The sequence below is a fragment of the Ammospiza caudacuta genome, chromosome 5 (genome assembly GCF_027887145.1).
Source record: "Ammospiza caudacuta isolate bAmmCau1 chromosome 5, bAmmCau1.pri, whole genome shotgun sequence".
In the NCBI taxonomy this organism is placed as follows: Eukaryota; Metazoa; Chordata; class Aves; order Passeriformes; family Passerellidae; genus Ammospiza; species Ammospiza caudacuta.
The window spans coordinates 68,550,506-68,572,103 of record NC_080597.1 but is presented as its reverse complement, the minus strand read 5'-3'; the positions used below and the strand labels follow the sequence as shown (position 1 = coordinate 68,572,103).

At 35.3% G+C, this 21,598-nt stretch overlaps 1 protein-coding gene across 1 annotated transcript in view; it reads left to right on the top strand.

The window, feature by feature from the left end:
• Positions 1-21,598, top strand: part of PCLO (piccolo presynaptic cytomatrix protein) — a 320,339-nt gene that overhangs the window by 126,282 nt on the left and 172,459 nt on the right. Inside the window, exon 4 of the mRNA XM_058805751.1 lies at positions 16,471-17,691. Coding sequence (XP_058661734.1) covers positions 16,471-17,691 — 1,221 coding nt within the window. The remainder of the gene's footprint in view (positions 1-16,470; positions 17,692-21,598) is intronic.

The window sequence follows — 21,598 nt, the reverse complement described above, 5'->3', positions numbered from 1 at the left end:
TTTGTTTTGTTTTTTGTTTGTTTGTTGCTTTTTTTTCCCAATGGCAAGTATTGATGTGCATTGAAGCACATTAACAGTTTTTGAATGTTACAACAGTCTGTGTGTCTCTTCTAGATGTGTATTGCATAAGTCAACAAATGCTCTTTATTACATCAAGACTGGAGAGTGTTTATCATCCATAAATCTTTTCTGGGGGTGAAATAATAATTGTATTCCAACACTTTTAGAAAGCTAACTGGAGTGTGTGCAAGTTCTTTCTATAATCTTGATATTCATAATTTCCACATGGTCCCTATGTGTTTTTAAATTTTTAAAAGGCCTTAGAAGGACTCCCATTCATAGATGAGAAATGATCTATACATTTTTTTCTGCTATTTTTCTAGAATACCATAGAAATCAGGAGTTTATAACATTGATCATCAAACTTTTGGGATATTTCTTTTCTACAAATATAAAATTTAATTTCCTCAAAATTAATGTGAGCAAGGAGCAAAAGGAAATACAGGCACTAAACCAAAGATCAGTTGCTGGGCCTGTGTCTGGTTCGCTAAACGGTCTAAAATAAATCATAAATTCTCCAAATACACTTTAGTCAAAAGTCTTGGCTTACAGAGAATGCTTTAATAGTTCTTTTTCTTATGAGCATTGTGAATTAAAGTCTGAACAGGACTCTGGCATCCAGAAACAAGCAACCTATCTAAATATATCTTGTCTTTATCTGTGTAAGACAGAAAAGAGAATGGTGGAGTCTGAAAAAGGAATAATATTTTACAAAACATAACACAGGTCTCTAAAAACTGATCTTATAATAAGGAGTCTAAATCAGACAAAAAAGCTAAAAAATGTGAATATTTAAATATATTTATATAATATTTAAATATAAATATTTGCACCTCACCTGTTGTGGCACCAGATTTGCTGGGGGTTTTTGCATCTGAACTCTAGATAAGCCTCATGTTTACTTGTATCTGACATGACATTTGCATAGATCTCAGTCTTACAGAGGACATTTGTAAATCTCACCAGGTAAAAGTGAGATTAAAATCAGATACTGCTTACCTATCTAGTGGATCTGTGCTCAGAGTGATAAACTGTCAACCATGAATTCCAGTACTATTTGTTCCTGTAAAAATGATTGTCAAAGGGATAGAAAATGGCAAATTCATAATGCCTTCTTGTCACATACATTGTAATGAGAACAAAAAATATCACAAACGATTTTTTTTTGTGAAAATCATCAAGCTGTAATGAGAACAGAAAGTAGCACAAAATAGGTACCACTTCTCTGAGCTTCCTAAAATGTGATCTTTCTGTTGCCCTCAAATGACATTTTCCATTAAATGGTTCTTTTAGTCTGCTCATTCTACAGTGGTTTTTTTGTTCCCTTAGCTGTTTCTAAGTGGCTTATTAAAAATATGCACAGATTATAAAAATGTACTGTGGTCATGCAGTTTTTTCACAAGAAATTTTAGAAATATTTTATGTCTTTTATCATTGTAAAAATATGTAAGTTTCTGACACTTTCCAGCTAAGCAGGGAGAGTTGAAACCAAGTAGAATTGATTTGGGTCAGCTTGAGGAGGGTTGTGGGTGGTTTGGGGCAGCAAATATAAACTGCATTCACATTAATGAGTGGGCTTTAAGAAAAGTAGCTTGAGTTTGAAATACTGCATTATGTTTAATATGATTTTTAATAATTTCTAGAACTTCATGTATGTATTTTATCTATTTATAGCTTTTTTAAGACTCAGTGGGACATATTTTTGATCTTCAGAAATTCTGGAAACTTGATGAGTTAATTTCCTAATTGGTGGCACAAAAGGCTCTATCAAGAATACATGTTCTGGATAGTCCTTTTGACAAAAAGGTTTCAGTTTCTGACATATTGATTAAAATAGATTCATATTAAAAATAAGCTCTTAAAATTTATATTTGGGCTCCCATGATTCTGCGATAATAATTCAAACTCTGCTTTTGCAGACAGAATCCTTTTGCAACAGATCAACAATGACATGTTTTTCAAATCAAACCAGCAAAGATACAGCTTCCTAGAGCATTCATCAGGTTTTAGAGAGGGATCTCTAAAGGCAGATGAGCCAGTCCTACAGAGAAGCATTTTTTTATTTAAGTGTGTTTTTACCATGCTTACTGCTGTTATATAACACAAAGTGGTTACCAGACCATGGCAAATAGAGCAGCACTCATTTCCTCTTTATTAAACAATTGGTTTTTTCTGAGAAGGATCTTTATTGGTGGAATGGGAGTAAAATGTGTCTTTTGTAAACTTGTACCCCCTGAATCCTCTGGGTTTTGCTGTGTTTTTTCCTCCAGCAGCTGGGTTTCCTTTTTGTGATGCCTGTTTGTGAGCATTCGTCCTGTCAGGCCTTGCACTGTGGTACAGTCTGGTTTCCACAATTTTGTAATTATTGACTTTTCTGGATTTTTTTTTAGTTTTTCTTAAACTTTTAAACCATTTCCTACTTTTATTTGTGTATCTGCTTTTTAAATTAGTTCATGTAGCTTGTTGATTTAATTCAAGGAGTGCTTTTACGTAAAACCAGACAAAACCAGGCTTACTTCTTCTCTGTCTTCATGTGTTCAGCACAGTTTATTCTGCAATTTCCTAGATGAACTTTTGTCATTAAATACTCAATTTTGTTGCAGATATGGCTTTGTTTTCCTACTTCTATGATCAACACTGCCAATTAAATTCATTAATGATTATTGACAGCAATGCTATTCCTGCAAGTCATTTCTAAGGAATGTTTTGGCAATATTATGCACCATCTACAAATTAGTTATCTAAGATGCAATGTCCCATGAAGAATTTATTGGGCAAATACTCTATTAAAAGAGAGAACTGAAAAGAGCTGGTACTATCTGAGTGAGCTACACACTGACTATAATACATTATAGATGTAATGTACATTTTTAACTATGATGGAGAAGTAGTTAATAAAGCATTGAAGGACAATGTTTTTTCTAAGTGCCAATGAAGCATAATCTGGGAGATTGAAGCAAAATCTTAATAAGTGAATGAAGCAAAATAAAATTAATTTGTCAGACTAGTTACAGAGGTAAATGTTCAATCCACAATAAGATCTCTTAAGATGGCAAATTTTTTGAATCTTGGTAGGTATTTTGGGTAGGAATTCACTTCCCAAACATCGCCGTGGAATGTACAGTCAGGTGAATTAGTATTTACACATTTACACTTTTTGGGGGTTTTTTTTGGGTTTTTTTTGGTGTTTTCTGCAGATACTGGCATAATATAAATACTTTCAGTGCAATAAAATGTATTTTACACAATTTTCTTTTGCACAATTTCAAATTTATAGTACATCATATCTGAAAACATAGCAATAGAAACTCAAGATTTTTTTTGGAAAAAAAAGTCTGCTTAGTTGTTTTTGCAGAATAATTAAAATGATTGCATCCAAGTTCCATCTTTGAAGAAAAAATATTCTTTCTGAAGTACTGGGTTTATATTAAATGCAGATGATTGCAGGACATAATTTTAACTGCTTTGATGTACAAGAAATTCACTTCTGCACACTGGAAACTGCTTCCAGTTCTGCCCTTGAAGACAGATGTGAACTTTCCACTTCATTGCCTAGAGACGTTTTTTAAAAGAGCTCCATAAATGGTTCATTTTACAAGCAGACTGCATGTTATTCTGTTGTCAAAAGCTTGGGAATTGATTACATGGACTATAATACAGATATGATAATTTCTGATGTGTTTTAGGATGCAATTTGAATTCTCTGGGCCATACATTGCAGTTACGATCTCTGTAATACACTCTTCATGATTTTATATCTGCAGCTCTCCATAACCCACTTTGACAAAGGCTCTTGCTTTCTGAGGTTATTTAAAATTTCTATCAAGTTATAGTATAATTGGGGTTATTTTCTGTTTTTACTCAGGCAGATGTATATTTTACTAAAAGTTTGGTTTTGGTTTGTTTGGGTTTTTTTATTGGCTTACCTGATATATACAATTAAAAAAATAGAATATAAATGCAAATTCTTAATTTAAGCTCTATAGTGTAATAAAACTATGAGTAAGTTTCTATTCTAAAGAAATATTTCTTTAGAAGAAAAAAAACCCAAATAATATCCTGGTTTTATAAATTGTGAACTAAAGTAAGAATGAAGTAGCTAAATTTTTCAGGTACCACAAAAACAAGAAATAAATAAATTATTTTGAACAGTTTTTTAAAAAGGCTGTTGTAGTTGTTTGCTTTGTTTTGGTTTTTGGCTTTGGGTTGTTTTGGGTTTTTTTTTGTCTGGTTGGCTTGAAGTGGTTTGGTTGGTTATTTGTTGGTTTGGTTTTCTTCAGTCTTTTTGTTTTTGTTTTTTTTTTGGTGGAAATTGTGATAATTTTAGGAAAATAAGGAGATTTAGAGATCACCAACAAATTCCATCCCACTGTTTTGTTTTGGGATTTATTTATTTTTTTGTAAAATGCTATTTCATTGATTTAAGACCATTCCTTACAAGAGTATCCTGAGGTAAGTGGAGAACTTGTAAGTAGCAGAAAGCTGCAGGTCTGTCTCTGAAGAGGAATAAAAGAGCAATAAAAGTGGTTGTAACTTTTTTGCTGAGGATTGTAACTCAGAAGAGTGGAGGCTGCCTGGGTGAGCTCCTTACTTCATTTTAATCATCAGGATCCCATTGACCACGTGAGGGATTTCATAGCCCAGACAACCAAGATAAGCAGAAAGTTTTGGGGTTTGGGGCTGGTTTTTGGGGAGTTTTTTTCATTTTGTGATTTTTGGGTTTTTTTACTTTTCACTTTTCATCAAACCACTGAGAGCTATTGACTTCTCTGTCATTTTTATCTCCAGATGTTTGTCCTTGACTTATAAGAGAACATACAATTAAATTAATTAGAAGCTGACATTAGTATCACTTATCCTGGAAGACTGAGGATTAGATCATGTTATTTATGATATAAACATGTTCTTTAAAGGGGTTTCAAGGATTGGGCAAAGGCTTCAAATTTAATTAAGACTTGAAAATTGACTTTTAATGAGAAAATAAGATAAGCCTATTTGGAATAACAGTAACACATTTGAAAACATAAAACTTCAAATGAATGTTCTTATTTGTTTGTTTGTTGTTTATGTTAAGGGTTATTTTTTGCCATTTTGAGTTTTTTAATAATGGATGAAAATATAGACTTCAGTCCAAGGTTTGGAGAATTAAAAATTTTGTTTGTTTTTATGACAGATGTTAATATTTTGGGTTTAGAAGAAAGAGAACTGTGTGTTTCCAAAATGACAGACTAAAAACAGCGGTTAGCTTTAGAACTCAATAACTCTTTATATTAAAAGTATTTCAATATATTTCTAAAACTCTTCAACAATTTTCAATTTATCTAAAAGTTTTACTAAAGACACTTGAGCATCAAATACCCTTTTAAAACATGGTTGGCTCAAGACAGACCATGCTTTCAAGATAAAAGTTAAGCTCTGTACAGGTTCTGCTGTCATTATAAGAATGATATAAATATTAACTGCAAGAATAAGGTTTGACAAATGTGACATAAGGTACAAAACTATTAAGTGTGAATACATGAGGTATAGTAGTAATAATAATAACTATAATAATAACAATAATAAGAATAGAAAAAATTCAAATGGCAAATGTGTTATTTCACAGTAGAGCCATATTTATTATATTTTTAGCATTATTGTTGTAGAGTGTTAGGCAGTTTGAACCACAAGCTATTTTCATGACAAAGCAACTGTGCTGCTTTTTGCCAAAAGAGACTGTGAGTATCACTCCCATTTACACTTCAGCTCCATGGTGTGGGAAGGTGCTGAGCTTGCACCACATGCATCTTGGTCTTGCATGGCTCCTTTTACAGGTTATATTTTTAATTTTTTAATAATATTCTTTAAATCATAAGTATAATTAAAATTCATATCTTCTTTAGCTTTTGGTTTTGTATTTATATGCCATCTAAGAGCCAACATGTAAAAAATTAAATGGATAGAGAAATTATTGGAAGAATAATCTTTGAAGCTAGAGAAGTTCCCCCCATAAATTTGGTTATCTTTCTAAGAAATGCTGAAATGTTGAGAATAGAGAGCTCTTTGTGAAACTAGAAGGATTTTGGCATTAAAGAATCAAATCTGTTAAAAATAATGGCCCCTTCTGGACACTAAACTGTATGTATAAAGTTTGTTTGGCTTCCTGAGTTCTTCTGTATGTGTGTGGATGTCTATCTATGTATCATTCATGCAAATGTAATTGAACAGTTATGGATTTGCCCTTTCCCTGAAATATTTTTGAAGATGTATGGAGGGATCCTCTGTCTTATCAAGGAGAAATTCTGAATCTGCTAAACTATATAAGTAATTGTGTAATAAGTATGAGACCTGAGGTGACTAGTTGATTTGAGAGGATTCTTTTTCCTTCTGAAGACAGCAACAAGAAGTGAAAATGCAACTAAGGAATGCTAGGAGATAATTTTGGAAGCACTTAATTTTTTGTAGGGTTTTTTTCCTCACTCTATAGTACAGTGTGTATTTTGAGATATGAAAAAAAATTATTTTTAGAAGGAGAAAACAAATAATTTTCAAGCATAATGTGTCTATTACTTGAATGCAAGTCCATTGGGAAATGGAGTACTCCTACTATCATTGAATATTTTGGGGCTTTTCTCTTACTTCTAAGGAGTCATGACAGATTTATTGACACTAATGAGACAGAAAAATAAAGCCCTAGATTTCACAGGTTTTGTGTTTCAGGTTTTTGTTTTGTTTTGTGGTTTGTTTTGGTTTGTTTGTTTGTTTATTTTTGTTGGTTTTTTTTCTAGCAGTTAAGAACTGTACTTTCCTTTTATATTTAATATTTATATTGAGAGTTAGCAGTACTTTTGTTTTGGGCAGTTTTACATTGGTTTAGATTATTTGGTATTTTCTTTGCATAGTTTATGTGTCTCTTGAAAGTAAACTTGAGCTTATTATGTGTGATTGCTGGAGTATATAGGATTTATTTGCACATTAAACACCAAGAAAACATCTGCTTTAAGTCATATTCTAGCATCACAGTATGTTCTACTTTTAAACAGATTGCACTCATATTTCTTTACAAAATACTAAGAATTTTTAATGAATATTGGTTTGAAGTTTCCCAAAAAAAGTATTTTATTCTTAATTCTTCTTGTACATATTTTCCAAACTGTGGAAGAACACAGCATGCTCACATTTTTGAGCTACAATTTTTGACAGGATTTTCCTGCTGACTAAATGGCACATGCCATTTTTTGACAATTTTTCCAATATTTTCTTTATGTGGTGGCACAAAGGAAAAATTGTAGGCAGGAAAGTGCAAGGTCAAAACAATGAGTGGAACACACAGAAAAGATTATTGTCACTCAAAACGTGTCACCACAGTCTCCCTGAGAGCTGATCAGCAGCAACCTCAAAAGAGGATGAAGCCAAGAGACTAAAAAGCTTGTGTTTCTCCCTTTTGCACCTGCACCTCATCTCTCCCCTTTCCTTTCCCCAGACTTTGCACTGCGTTGCCTCGGGGCTTGGGAATTTGCCTCTTATCAGTAGAAATGGTCACACCTGCTGATAAGGTGTCATTCTGCTCCTGTGTTGCCAGACCAGGCAGTGGCCTTGTGGTGCTCTGCCATCTCTGCACGCTGCCTTGGCAGGGAGGGCAGTTTGCTTTTCACCTCCTCATTTTGGGCGTTCAGGAGAGATTTCCATTGGGAAGAGCTGCAGAAGCTGCTGGAAGGCCTGTGTGCTTCTCAGCACGTACCATGTCACACAAAGCCATGGTCGTTCTGCACAGGTGTCACATCCATTTCCTTTGTTTATTTCTTTTATCTCTTTACTGCCACGGCAGCTGCCAGCAGGTCGGAAAATCAATTACATGCAAACTTCTTCCTGTATCTGTAGCTAATAATTAATATAATTTTCCAAAGCCAGGTAAGGGACTTCCCTTTCTGCTGGACCTGTGTTCTCTTCATTGAGAATAGAGTGTTGCCTTGACTATGAATTATCCCCCATTTTTTGGTAAACTCGTTTCTTTGCCTGTCCCCCTAATTTTTCAGGCACCTAAAGGATTCAGATAGCTTTCACATGACATTGAAAGCAAACATTATATGCAAACCATTGCTAATAAACTGAAATTATAAAGCCAGGTAAAATAAAAATAACTGATAAAACAGATATGTACACTGTGATTCTGATTTAAAAGATTCAAACAGAAGAGACAAACTGAAAAGTGGAAAAGAGTTAGTGGAACTGTCTTCAGGTATTTAGAGATTTTGAATATCAGACCATTTATTTAAATATCAGATTACAGATTTAGGTCTTTTCTTCAGGCTACTATTTTGGGAAAGGTTTATCTTTGGACTTTAGTGTAGGCTCTGAGCAAGTCTCACATTCAGTCCTTGAGGCGAGGTCTGTGTGCAGCACAGCTTGCTGCAGGCTCTCTCCCTAATCAGGAATAGATACAATAGTCAGGCCACCAACACTTCATATCAGGAGAGAAGGTCCCATAGCCTGGTGAGTGAATCTCAGTGGCTGGGGTCATAAATTTAGGTCCTCAGTTAAGTATTTATAATGTAGTTTAGATGAGACTGGATGGAGCTAGGACTAAAAAACAAAAATTAAAAAAAAATCAGCTTTTTTTCTTTAAGTATTTACATCTCAGTTGATAGCATTTCACATGAAGCATACAGATTCTTCATTAAAAATTAATGCATTATTAGGTAAAATGGGGACAAAAGACACGCATTTCAATCTTTCTTAGCAGAGAATTTTGGTTTTTCAAAGCATATTTGTGGGGTGAACTGCATTGTTATTTTTAGGATTATCTTATTGGCAGGAGCAAACAAAATACAAAATGGCTTTTAAGAGCAATGATGTATATCAGTTGTCTCTGTATTTCTATTAGGGATGACCAAAATAAAAAGTTCTTACAAAGAATGGTTATATATGTATATGTATATATATGATCCATTAAGGTTCAAGTAGAAAGATTGCTTTTTCAGCTTATAACTAAATACATATTGTGAGATATAATAAAAAAATAACAGTTCTCCTTTTTGCTATGGAACTTAGTTCCATAGCTAAGATCTGGGTTTTGAACAGAAACAATTTTCTCTATACTGTCTGTAAAAGGTCAGCATTGAACACAGAATTGAATAGACCACAGAATCTTCAGGGGATGGTGTTGTTTGTTGTTTTAGTGCCATCTGTGACACTGGACATTTTGTCAGTTCAGAACACATAATAGTTATGGTGGGATGGGAATACTCACGTATTCTGCTGACCAGTTTGTGGGAAATTGTGATTCAGCTGCTAGGAGGCACAGAAAACATTTATTCTTTGGGACTGTTGTAATAAAGGGTACAAAGGAGCACAGTGAGGCTTCTCAAAATCCACATATAGCCAAGAAGGATTACAATAGCCTAACATTTTTAAAGCTCTGACTAAACTGGTTTATAAAATAACTATGTAATAAAACTGTATTTTTACCATAAAATTACGACTTCAGACACTAACACAACCTTGGATTTCTTTGTCCATAGAGTGCACAGAAATCTTTAGGCACTACCATTCTATCAAAGCAAGTTAAGAATAGCATTAATAGAGGTCACATGCTGCTATTCACTCATGCACAACTGTGTGGTCATTTTTTACGTATGCAAACAAACAGAAATTTTTTTAGTTGTCTAATTGGGAAAGAGAATGTTGCTGCAACAATTTTTACCTGACTCTGGTTGTCAGATATACACTGAAATATGTTTATTAATGTAACTGTTATTTTCTTATCCTGCCAGTAAATTCTCAGTCTGCAGTGGCTTTTGTGAGTGAAATGAGAAACCAAAAATAATACAAAAGCCCCTCTGAGATGGACTTTGCAGATTAGAAGACTGCTTAATAAGACAATTGTATAGTAATTGACATGTAAGGAGAGAAAGTTGATTTTCATGTGTACTTCATTGTAGAAGTCAGTATTCAAAAATACCTTAAATGTTTTATAAACAAAAGGTTGTCCTTTGAATGATGCCCATATCCATTTTTTTTTTTTGTTTTTTCCTTCACTGGGGTCGTTTTTGCCACACTAGCAGAAGTGGTCACCAGGAGTACTTAAGTGCTCAATGGGAATTTCTCTGTGTAAAACTGAGGAGGCAGGATCATGCCTTTGTTTTGGGCAACAGCAACCCTACAGCCTGCCAATACAGATACAGGAGGGCTTTTAGTGATCTTGTTATAATGATGCATGAAAAAAGCAACAAACATATCACAGTGCAGTTAGATGCAGAGTAAAAACAATTACAGTGATGCTGGCCCCTCCTCAATAGAAAAGTTATTTTTCCACAGTTTGGGTTTGTTTGCATCAGTAATGGTGTATATACACCAGGGATAAATTTTTGTGCATTCACAGCATAATTCTAAGCCTCTAAGGGATTTCAGCAAAATAACTAAGGGAAATTAAAGTATACACAGACACTATACACACAAAAATCCCATTATATATTAAATTTAATGGCTAAAATAAAAATCCCCATACAACAGAGCAGTTGCTGAAAAAACACAAAACTTGAGCTTTTTCTGAAGGTGCTGAGATATATCTTGAAGTAAGCTAAGGGTACACACTTTTCAGAATTGTCATCACTTGAAGAAGTAGGTCATCTTTGTCTTGTCATACTCTGTATCTCATCTGTACATAATGGAGTGAAATATTCAGCAGTCCCAACCCTATTGAATTAAGGAGAAGATAATTCCTAACACATGGGAAACACCAATTCCTGTCTACTTTTCTGATCTGCTGCAGTATTTACAACTTTATCACTTGGTGTGGAAGAAGAAATCATTGAAAATAACTTATTTCATAGTTGTGATGGCTTATAGCTAATCATATCAATTAGTAACAATAATACAAGCTGAGATAACTTAGACTTCCTCAATCACATACTGAAACTCTTTGTTTGAGAAAAAGATAAAAGACGGTATTTTGTTTTCAATTTTTCAGAAAACAATTTCATCTTGGTTGCAACTTTAGCAAATAAAAAAAACCCCTTTCTTAAACTGAAAAGGTAATCCCTTATTCCTCCTGTTGAGAAAATTCTTTATTCTGCAGGGATTTTTACTTTTTTTTTGTTTTGTTTTGTTTTGTTTTGTTTTTATTGTGTGATGCTTTAAATTCATCTGAATCAGTTTTTGGGGTGTTCCATGATCTCTCTTTAGTGGCTAGAAGACACCTTGATGCTTAAAGTCAACTAAATTTTGTGAATCTATTTAATGCTAATGATATAATGCATTCTTCTTATGATTACTATTAGAGAAATACAGTTGTTAAAACTGGTAAGATTCCATGAATCATTGAATGATTTTGCTGGCAATCACATCACATATTGAAATTAAATGTGTTTCTCTGTACCACACTCCTATTGTATTCTACTCCAAACTCCAAATCAGTACTGGCAAGGAAGGTGTTATAATTTTAAAGCTAAATTTGTCCGTGGACCATTAATATCCATTTGGTTTGCCTCCAATATACCTTTTCTGCCATATAAGTCATATTTGTGAGATTCATTTCCCTAGGTTAAATTAGCCACATTTTTCTAACCTCTTCTCCAAAAATCAACCATCTGACTAAGCATTTGTTTGCACATGATTTCTCCACTTGAGGTGGAATCCAAAAATAAGTTTAAGTTCCTAAGTGACATTTTAGACAAAATTGATGTGTAAATTCAGGAGAATGAGCCTGGAAAACTGCCTGTGACCTCCGCAGACACTATATCTGTGATAACCTATCTGCATTTTTTCTAATTCTGGATGCCATAGAGGCTTCACTGTGGACCCTGTCTCTGCCAAACTGGCTTCATTTAGACAGTGCCTAACACTATTTAGATAGAGAAAATGTGGGATTTTAGTATTTTATTTTTGTGTTTTTTTGTTCTGCCAGATCTACAGTCTTTGTGGTCATGCTCTGAATATTTATGTTTATCAATCTATGTGGCATAGGTGGTAACTTTTTTATATGTAGATCTAGCAATTTGAATATTTCTTCTAGAGGTAGGAGATCTAAGTCCTCAGTTTGTGTGGGATTTGAATTTGTAGATCACACACCCCAAAGAACTGCTGAGGCCAGCATTCCCTTTCTAGATGGGAATGTAGCCTTCCCTCTGCATTTTGGTCAGGCAGTGTCTACCACAGGCAGAGTAAACACCAGCAAGGAGGATGCACAGGCTTGAGGAGTACAGAGCAATTTGTGGATGAACACACACAGCAGGTAGATACCAATGAAGAGTTGTTAATATTAACATATTCACCACCTCAGCAAGCCCTTTAGATAGTGTCTGCTGGCCAGACAGTCATCAGTCAGGTCAGACAGCAGCAACTTCTCCACCTCCTTGGAACATATCAACCTACCTTTGCGCTTGCTGGGTTGTTACCATCCATTTCTCTGTATCTTCCTTTTGGCTTTGTACCTCTTCATGTCAGTATATTTCTTCCTGAATTTTTCTCCCTGTGACACTATGTGGCTTTAGTCTTTTTTTTTTTTTTTAAGTTTTCTTTTATTGCCTGGTTTTCTCTAAAATACCATCTCAGCAGCATTTTTCTCAATAAAACTGAGATGAGGACTCTCAGCTGTGCTGTACCAGCCTAGGCCTTGAATCAGACACCTGAAAGTCTGAGCTGAGCCTTTCAAGGGCTCCTTCACGCCTTTAGTTTGCAGGATGGGCCATTCTGTAACAAGCAGGGCAGAGCTCTTGCTTGATGACTGAAAAACAGACATTGACAATGCATGTTAGACGTGTGCCCTTTTCATAATGGCATTTGTTTATTACAAAACCATGAGAAGAGAACATCGTGACAGAGCTATTTTGCTCTGCTCAGCAATATTGGGTTGTAAGGGTTGCTGAAAGCAGGGAGAGCTGTGGATTCAGGGTATTAAAGCTCTTGTATCACTTTAGTGCCAATCATAATGTCTATGGCCAATTCAGGGACCAAAGGGTGTGAAGAATTCTGTAAGGAACTAAGAAGATTTATCTAGTGAAGACTGCTAAAAGAAGATGATGTCCATTTCCCAACTCCTAATAAATTTGGGTTGACAGGCTAACTGAAGAGGTAGCCTTAGGGAAAATCTTGCATTAAGGGCATGGGGTTAACTGAGGAAAAGACAAGTCTAAGACTGAGGCATATGACTTCATGGTACAAAATTTGATTTTACAGAGAACCATTCTGACAGAGAATCAGGAGCTAGAGGCCTGGTGCTGTAAGATGATTTTTGTACATTCTTTTGTGTCCAAATATCTGCATGGTAATGAAAAAACATTATATGAAACATATAGCTTTGGGAGTAGTATGGGCAGTGCTTATACAGCAGCACTAATAAACAAAGTGTTAAATAGATGCAGAAATAGAAGAAGTCCAAGAGGACAATGGCAAGGTTCATTAAATCACTGGATATCTGGACAATTCCAGGTTATTTGCCTACTATCACATTCACCATTATGGCAGAGAGACAAGTCTGGGAGTTCCATCTTTTGATAAAATTTAGTGCATTTTACCAATCTGCTAATCATCAAATTCTTTTCTTCATGTTAATTGTCATTATTTTCCTTTTTAAGAGTTCTACCATGTGCTCAGCACAAAGCATAGCCCTTGAGTTGCAGAAATTTACTCCAGGGAAAAGACAGTAAATAGAGACAGCAAGCAGTGGAAACAGTGACTGGGTAACTAAATACTAAATACTGTTACTAAAGTTGCTGAAGTCGTTATAGGCATCCAGAGAATGGAGTCTGTGAAGGATTTAAATGAGGGAAAGGGAAGTGATGATGAATCTGAGAAGGAGCAAGTGTATGAGCAGTGAGTAGCTGCAGCTGGGAGATACGAGATGGAATCTGCACCAACAGCAGAGATAGGAGAGCCAAGTGTAGATGTACTCCAAATGTAGATTGAAAAGAAACAAACATAGAGGCCCTAGAAACTGGATATAAAGAAATAAAAAAAAAAAAATTAGGTCGAACAAATGGCACTGCAAAAAGAACATGTGAATTTAAAATATAAATTGTCATGTTCATAGAGAATATCTGTGTACCAGCAGTTTTTTAAACTATGGATTATTTCATGGCAGAAACAGCTTCATTATGTTTTTTATGTAATTAAAGATGGCTAAGGCTAGATTCTGAAAAGCTTAATACATTCAAGTACTGTCTTATTCTCATGCCCTGTGCTGACTGAAGCTATATCAGCACAAATAATAATGGCATTATTTCTGCTTACATTGGGAAAGGACCATTTTTCAGACTGAATGGATAACGCAAAATCTACCCCCTTTTTGTGGGTTTAAAATCTTTTCAGCCCTCCAATAAATTGAAAAAAAAAAAAACTATGATAATTATTTTGCCAACTTTTTTATATTGATCCTCAAAACTTTATGAGAAAACAATCAAAGCTAATATGAAATCGGATCTGTTTTTCAGTAGTCTTTTTATGCTACATCTTATCTAGCATTTTTTGTCCATTTCAGACTTCTAATAATAATTTAATGATTTTCTGTGGGGCAGATTTGTTTCTTGGAGCATTGCTTCTATTTTAAATTTATAAAATACAGCACACAACATATGAATGGCTTCCAATACAGTTTTATAGGAAAAGAGAGGAAACTGTGCTAAGAATTCCAGATAAACCCATAAAAAAGAAATATTTGCAAGAAAAAGGCGTTATATTTTGCACATTCATTTAAAAAAAATAAATTGTATTTCTTAATTAGTGCTTCCTCAACAAATGATGTGTGGTTGGAATACTTTAACTCCCAAGGAGGAGAATAATGGATACTGAAGGATCATGTTTAAATGCTTTTTTCAACAGAAAATAATTTAAACCTTAATTATAATTAATAGTCTGATTTAGAGCCACATTCAGCTGGGATTTGCAAAGGATATAGTAAGTGTTAGGGGAGATTACTGCTTCAGCTGATAAACTGCATTTATTGGGACAATATTGTTTGGTACTATTATTAAATGTTTTTGTGTCAATTACTAGGATGCTCACTAGTTTGGTGATTTCTATAAAAGTAGAATAATAAATACAAAAGATAACTTTTTGGTGACCTGAATGAAATGCATATATTCTTGCTTTGCTTGTGCCTTAACCAAAATTTTAAATAGCCTCTCCTTAGTTGCATTTCCATAAAACTAGCCCATTTGAGCTGTTCTTACTTAAGATTTTTGTCATGTCATCTGTGTTTCTTGTAATTTATATATCACTTTTATAAAAATTGCTGATCAGCTATTTTTAAATGTAGATTTTATTGCACATTATACACCACTTGTCCACCAGTGAAGCTCATATTGCACTAGTGAAGTAAACCTTCATTAGCAATTCTAGTACCCAGAAGAGACTGTTTTTCTTTCCTTTCGTGCTTAAAATTTTCTTTTGCTATTTTAAAGGAACTATGAACTGAATCCCACTGGAAACAGTGTGATTACTCCTCTCATGTAGTAGCTAGGCAACTGGCTAGGCACAGAGAGAAGCACTTGTCCTTTTTCTGATTTTTGGGAAGAAAAGTATAAGGAGCCAGTGTGCAGCAGGGATTTAGCAGTAAAGTGAGCAGAGAGGTGATCTTCCTGTTGAGTTACAGCCATAATGAATTTATACAGATACCTGTACAAAGCCTCAAGAGAGGATTTCCTGAGAGAAACACAGCCATGAGTGCCAGTTGGTTCCCTTTTTCTCAGGCTAGCAAAATTATAGGGAGCTAACGATACATTATAGAGGCTTTAGAAAGAAATATATGTTAGAAATATGTCAGCAAACTGCACATATAGGTCATCAATGCTTTGGAAAAATATTGTTGCTGTTAGTTTTCACAGTGCCTTTTTTATATTTGTTCATCTTGGCTCTCTGGAACCTGATATGCTCCATATCTGGAATGGTGCTATGGAGCTTCCTGCAAGAGAAGGAAAGAAAATAAAAAATACCAGGATGTGATGGTGTTCACAGGGGTCTCAGGTTGAGGGAAGAGACGAGGATCTGACTCCATGTTTCAGAAGGCTGATTTATTATTTTACTATATATATTACATTAAAACTATACTAAAAGAATAGAAGAAAGGATTTCATCTGAAGACTAGCTAAGAATAGAATAGCAAAGAATGAAAACAAAGGTTTGTGGCTTGGCTCTCTGTCTGAGCCAGCTGACTGTGATTGGCCATTAATTACAAACAACCAACATGAGACCAATCACAGATGCACCTGTTGCATTCCACAGCAGCAGATAATCAATGTTTACATTTTGTTCCTGAGGCCTCACAGCTTCTCAGGAGGAAAAATCCTACGGAAAGGATTTTCCACAAAAGATGTCTGCGACACCAGGATACATAGCATTCAGATGGAAAGAATTTAACTGTATCAGCTGAAAACACTGTATGATTTTATTGTTGCTTTTTCAAATAAGTAACTTCATATGTTTGTTGTGTCACAGGTACAGGAATGGCTGTGCTTAAACTGCCAGACCCAAAGGGCAATGTCAGGACAACTTGGAGATATGGGCAAGGTGCCACTTCTGAAAACAGGACCTTCACAACCAACATCCAAACCAGCTGCTTCTCCTCAGAAACGTCCTGTGCCTGCTGTCTCCCATTCCCCTCAGAAGAGTTCCACACCTCCCACTCCAGCAGCAGCAAAGCCAAAAGAAGAACCAGGCGCTCAGAAGGAAGCTCCGAAACTTCAGCAGGGGAGATTGGAAAAAACATTGTCAGCTGATAAAATCCAGCAAGGAATTCAAAAGGAAGATGCAAAACCTAAACCGGGAAAACTTGCCAAGACACCCTCAGCTGATAAAATCCAGCTTGCTTCTCAGAAGGAGGACCCAAGGATTCAGCAAACAAAATTGACAAAGACAGCCTCCTATGACAGAGTTTTGCAGGATGTTCAGAAGGAGGATGAAAAGCTCCAAGAAGCAAAGCTGGCAAAAACATCCTCAGCTGATAAAATTTTGCAGAGAGTTCAAAAGGAAGACATAAAACTCCAAGAGGCAAAATTGGCAAAGGTACCCTCAGCTGACAAAATTTTACAGGGAATTCAGAAAGAAGACCCAAAACTCCAACAGATGAAAATGGCAAAGGCACTGTCAGCTGACAAAATCCAACCTGCAGCTCAGAGGGAAGATACGAAACTTCAGGAGGTAAAATTGCCAAAGGCAGCTTCAGTTGATAAAATCCAACATGGAATTCAGAAAGATATAAAACTTCAACATGAAAAACTTAAGAAAACTTCATCGGTGGATAAAATCCAAGAGGAAGGTCAAAAAGAAGAAACAAAACTTCAGCGAGGGAAACTCTCTAAGACACCTTCAGCAGATAAAATTCCTGCAACAACAACTGCTGACCAAAAGATACCCCTAAGCACATTGGAAGAAGATAGAGAAACTGTGCTCCCAGAAAAGAGCACACCACATCCAGAAGACAAAAAGGCAGAAATTACAACTGAGATTAAAGACCATGTTGCTGAAGAGAAAGCAGAAGTTGAAGCGCCTTATAAGGGACTGCAGGCTAAGGAGCAAGAAGATGTTAAGAAGGAGGATTTGACAACTGGGATTTCACAAGAGGTTTTGAAAGCTGAAAAACCTCAGGAAGCAGAAATTCCTGTTCAAACAGCACCTTTGCCAGGAGCTGACCATGTGGAAGCAGTGCGAGAAAAAATAGTAAGTGTTTTTCTGCCTCCCACTTCCTTCTCTCCACCTTAGAATCCAGACCCTCTCCTTCCTATTTTACTGTTATTCTTTTTACAAAATTATTCTAAATTATAAAATCAATGACTTCCATCTAGTGAAAGGTTCACTAGTTAGTCTTATGCTCTACATGCACATTTCAAGGTACTTGTCTGTTTTTAAGTCTCAAGCAGTTAAGCATTTGAAACTAAGGCAAAGCTCTTGTTCAATAATTTTTCCAATATTACAGATTTATTTACCTTGATCTCTTGACTCTTCAGACCTCAAAGATTAACTGTTGAAACTGGAGTGTTTTCACAGTTCTCAATCCCAAAAGGGAATAATCTGAGAGAGTAACGTGTACAGTGCTTTGCAATAATAAAATATAATATAAATTTTAGGAATACTTTGTGATGCCTGAACATGGTACATGAAAGTATGCAATCTTTACATCTTTTTACTATTTAGCTGATTTATCTCATGGACAAGTACATTCAGGTAGGGTATTTGTGGGCTCTCAAGTCAGAGGAATGGGTGAGTTTGTGATAGCATGTACTAGAGTTCAAGTCACTTTATCAGCTGAAGAGAATAGCATGCACAATTTGTTGAGAAATGAAAAGTTGAGGGGTTTTGTATTAGCACTGCAGATTAGGTGCAGTGATTATTATGTTATGAAAGTAGTATGTTATGAGGGTATATTGTAAACTCAGGGTCACCCCGACAAAGGGAAGAAATGATGCATCTGACTCCATTGATATCAGAAGGCAAATTAATTACTTTATTATACTATATTATTCTATACTATATTGCAATACATCTAAACTGAAACTGCACAAGCACTCAACTCCACAAAATCTTGTGACTGTCCCCTGACAGTCCCAACACACACACATGGGGATGCAATTTGTCACCTCAGCTAAATAATTTCCAGAACACCTCCCACATGAGCACAACAAGAGGAGCAGCAAATGAGATAAGAATTGGTTTTTCTTTCTCTGACGTTCCTCACTGTGATTCCCATAAAATATCCTTGGGAAGTTGTGCCTTTCTTTTCTCTGTGAAGAGAAATGTTGCCACAAGGGTAGGAGTAGGCTTAGGGAAAGTATTTAACCTTTGCAAGAATTATGTTTTCAAATAATCCTAGGTCAAGGATTTGGTTGATTTTGTTTTATGTATTTCCTGGTGGTAATTAAGATATCTGGACAGAAAAATATTCCAGTTCAGAAATTTTGCTTTGGAAAATACTATTTTCATGAACGAAGTCTCCTGCCTGAAATAAACCTCCTATTACACGTTATGTTTACTGCTGTTGATCATACCAAGAGTTATGGTGTATGATTGTACTGAGGGAATCCCTGAATTATGCTTAGACTAACATAGCCAGAAAGCCTACCTTTTGGACCAAAGAAAAAGGAGATCTGGGAAAATCCTGTTTCAAATTGTTCAGCATTAAAAATAGAGAAGGTTTCTCACCTACATTGTGCTTAGTAAAATTAACTCTGATTTATTTTTAATTTTTCTTTATTGAAGTACTTCAGTGTTGTCTGTGCTGTTCATCAAACATTGCTAGGCACAGCTCTTCCCAAGAGAGGGTGTGATAAAAGTGGAAGAAGAGGTGATGCCAATTTAGATATCACACATTGCTTCCATTTCACTAGGTAAAAGACAACATGTACACATTGAAGAATATAATTTATGTGTATTTCAGGGCAGAATCATATGGAGGATTTCAGCTAGGTATATTTTTAATTAGGGATGCAAGGGAAAACCTTTCTGCACTTGAGAAACTACTGTCATTTTATATTAAATTCTGTGGAAATGGTAGTTACTAACTCTTCTAGCTATCCAATAGTAGATAAGCAATTTTTGATATCCTGTTTTTCACTTAAAAAAAGGCAGCAATAAGTCCCTGGAGCATGAAAAGGCCAAAGTTCTGATTCAGTACAAACAGAATAATCCGTGGGAAACCATAGAATCATAGAATGGTTTGTATTGGAAAGGACCTTAAAGTTCATTGAATTCCAACCCCTCTGCCATCGGCAGGGACATCCTCCACTAGACCTGGTGGCTCAAAGCCCCATCCAGCCTGGCCTTTGTGCACTTCCCTGGATGGGACATCCACATCTCTTCTGGGCTACCTGTGCCAGTGATTCAACAACTTCATAATAAAGAATTCCTTCCTAATATCTAATCTAAATTTGCCCTTAGTAAGTGTGAAGCCATTTTGCATTATCCTGTCCATGCTCTTCTAAATATTCTTACTATTTGCTCTGTTCAGATTCAGGACAAATCACAGATATCAATTGAATTTAGAGATCTATTATCCTTTAAACAAAAAAAAAAACAAAAAAAAAAAATCCCAAAAAAAAAAAAAAAAAAAAAAAGGTGACTTCAATATTGAAACATTTTAAAATACTTGAATCTCAAAGTGTGATTTAAGGAATCATAAAACCTTTTTTTTCTTGATGAAGCCCAAATATTAGCTCAGCATTACCACCTTCACCACTAAAACGTGCCCATAAGTACCATATCCAGATGTTTTTTGAACCGTAAGCTTTATATTTTCAAATAAGAATAAGTAAATGTGAGGAAGAATACAAACAAATAATATTTATAAAGCTAAAACTTCTAATACAAAATAGTTGTATAATGAATTGACTCTGTCATCACAGAAAAGCCACTGAAATAGCACAAATACAGTTGGAATTAGATCATTTTTTGCATCAGTTAGAGAGGCTGCATTTGCTGTTTTTAAAGTCTTATCCAGACTGCAGGTTTTACAAGTCTCCTTCTTCCTCATTTCTCAAGAAGTTTGTCTCATCAATGTCTGTATTAGAGCTAAATTTGTCCAGTATTAAAAACACACAGTAGGCAAACTCAGAGGAAATGCCATTGAAATAATCAGAAAAGCCCAGTACTGTGACATGTACCAAAGTACTTCCTAATTTACAAGAGAAAAAAAAAGTCTTTTTTATTTAGATGCATTTTTTTTCAGTCTCAAAGAGTGTGGAATATATATATGCTCCTTATCAACATTGTTTTGGCAATACTTTGTCTTTCATCTAAAAATCTTATGTTTTTGATATGTTTGCAAGTTTAACAATAATGCTGTCTTTGTGGATGTGATAGCCAACACCATAGAAAATAAGCTATCTGTCCTTGAAGAATAGATGTAGCTACTGACAATATCCTAAGTCTCAGACAAAATAGGGAATAAAAGCCCAGGGGCTTTTTTGTAAGTATTGCTTATTGTAAGTTACATGCATATCGATCTCAAAACATGATATGGAGCATAATTTTTGCATGTACCATGGTGAAGGCAATGATACAAACAAAAAACTTTAGAAAATATATTCATACTTTGGTAACCTTTAAAAGAAAGTTGGATTTTTCTCATCCTTTTTATTTCTAGTGAGAAATGAAGTCAGTCCTCAATGTAGATCTTTTTCTTCTCCTTGCTGTACCAACAGCAGACTTTCTCACATTCAGTTTCCTGGGATCCATAGCAGTCCTTTGTGTCATTCACTGAGGTTCAACACCAGGGTGGGCAACAGCTGCCATCTCCTCTGGTTTGGTCACGGTAGGTATTAGATATTGGGCTCAGCTGAAAGGACACACACAAAGGCTGAAGCTGTTCCATGAGCAGCTGTTCTCTACCTTTTCCTGTGCTTAACTGCTCAGTCAATGCCTTCTGTCTCTGCTCTGCACCAACAGTATCACATCATCTTGGAGAACCATGTTCTGAGAGGTTCACTTGCACTGGATGGATGCATTCTGTCCATCAGCTCCTGGGAAACCTCCTGAGCTTGAGCGATGTTTGCATTTTTAGTAGCTCATCTAAATTGATCATAATGATTTTTGTTGGGTGTGTCTTCATAACTGTAAACATACTGGTCATAAA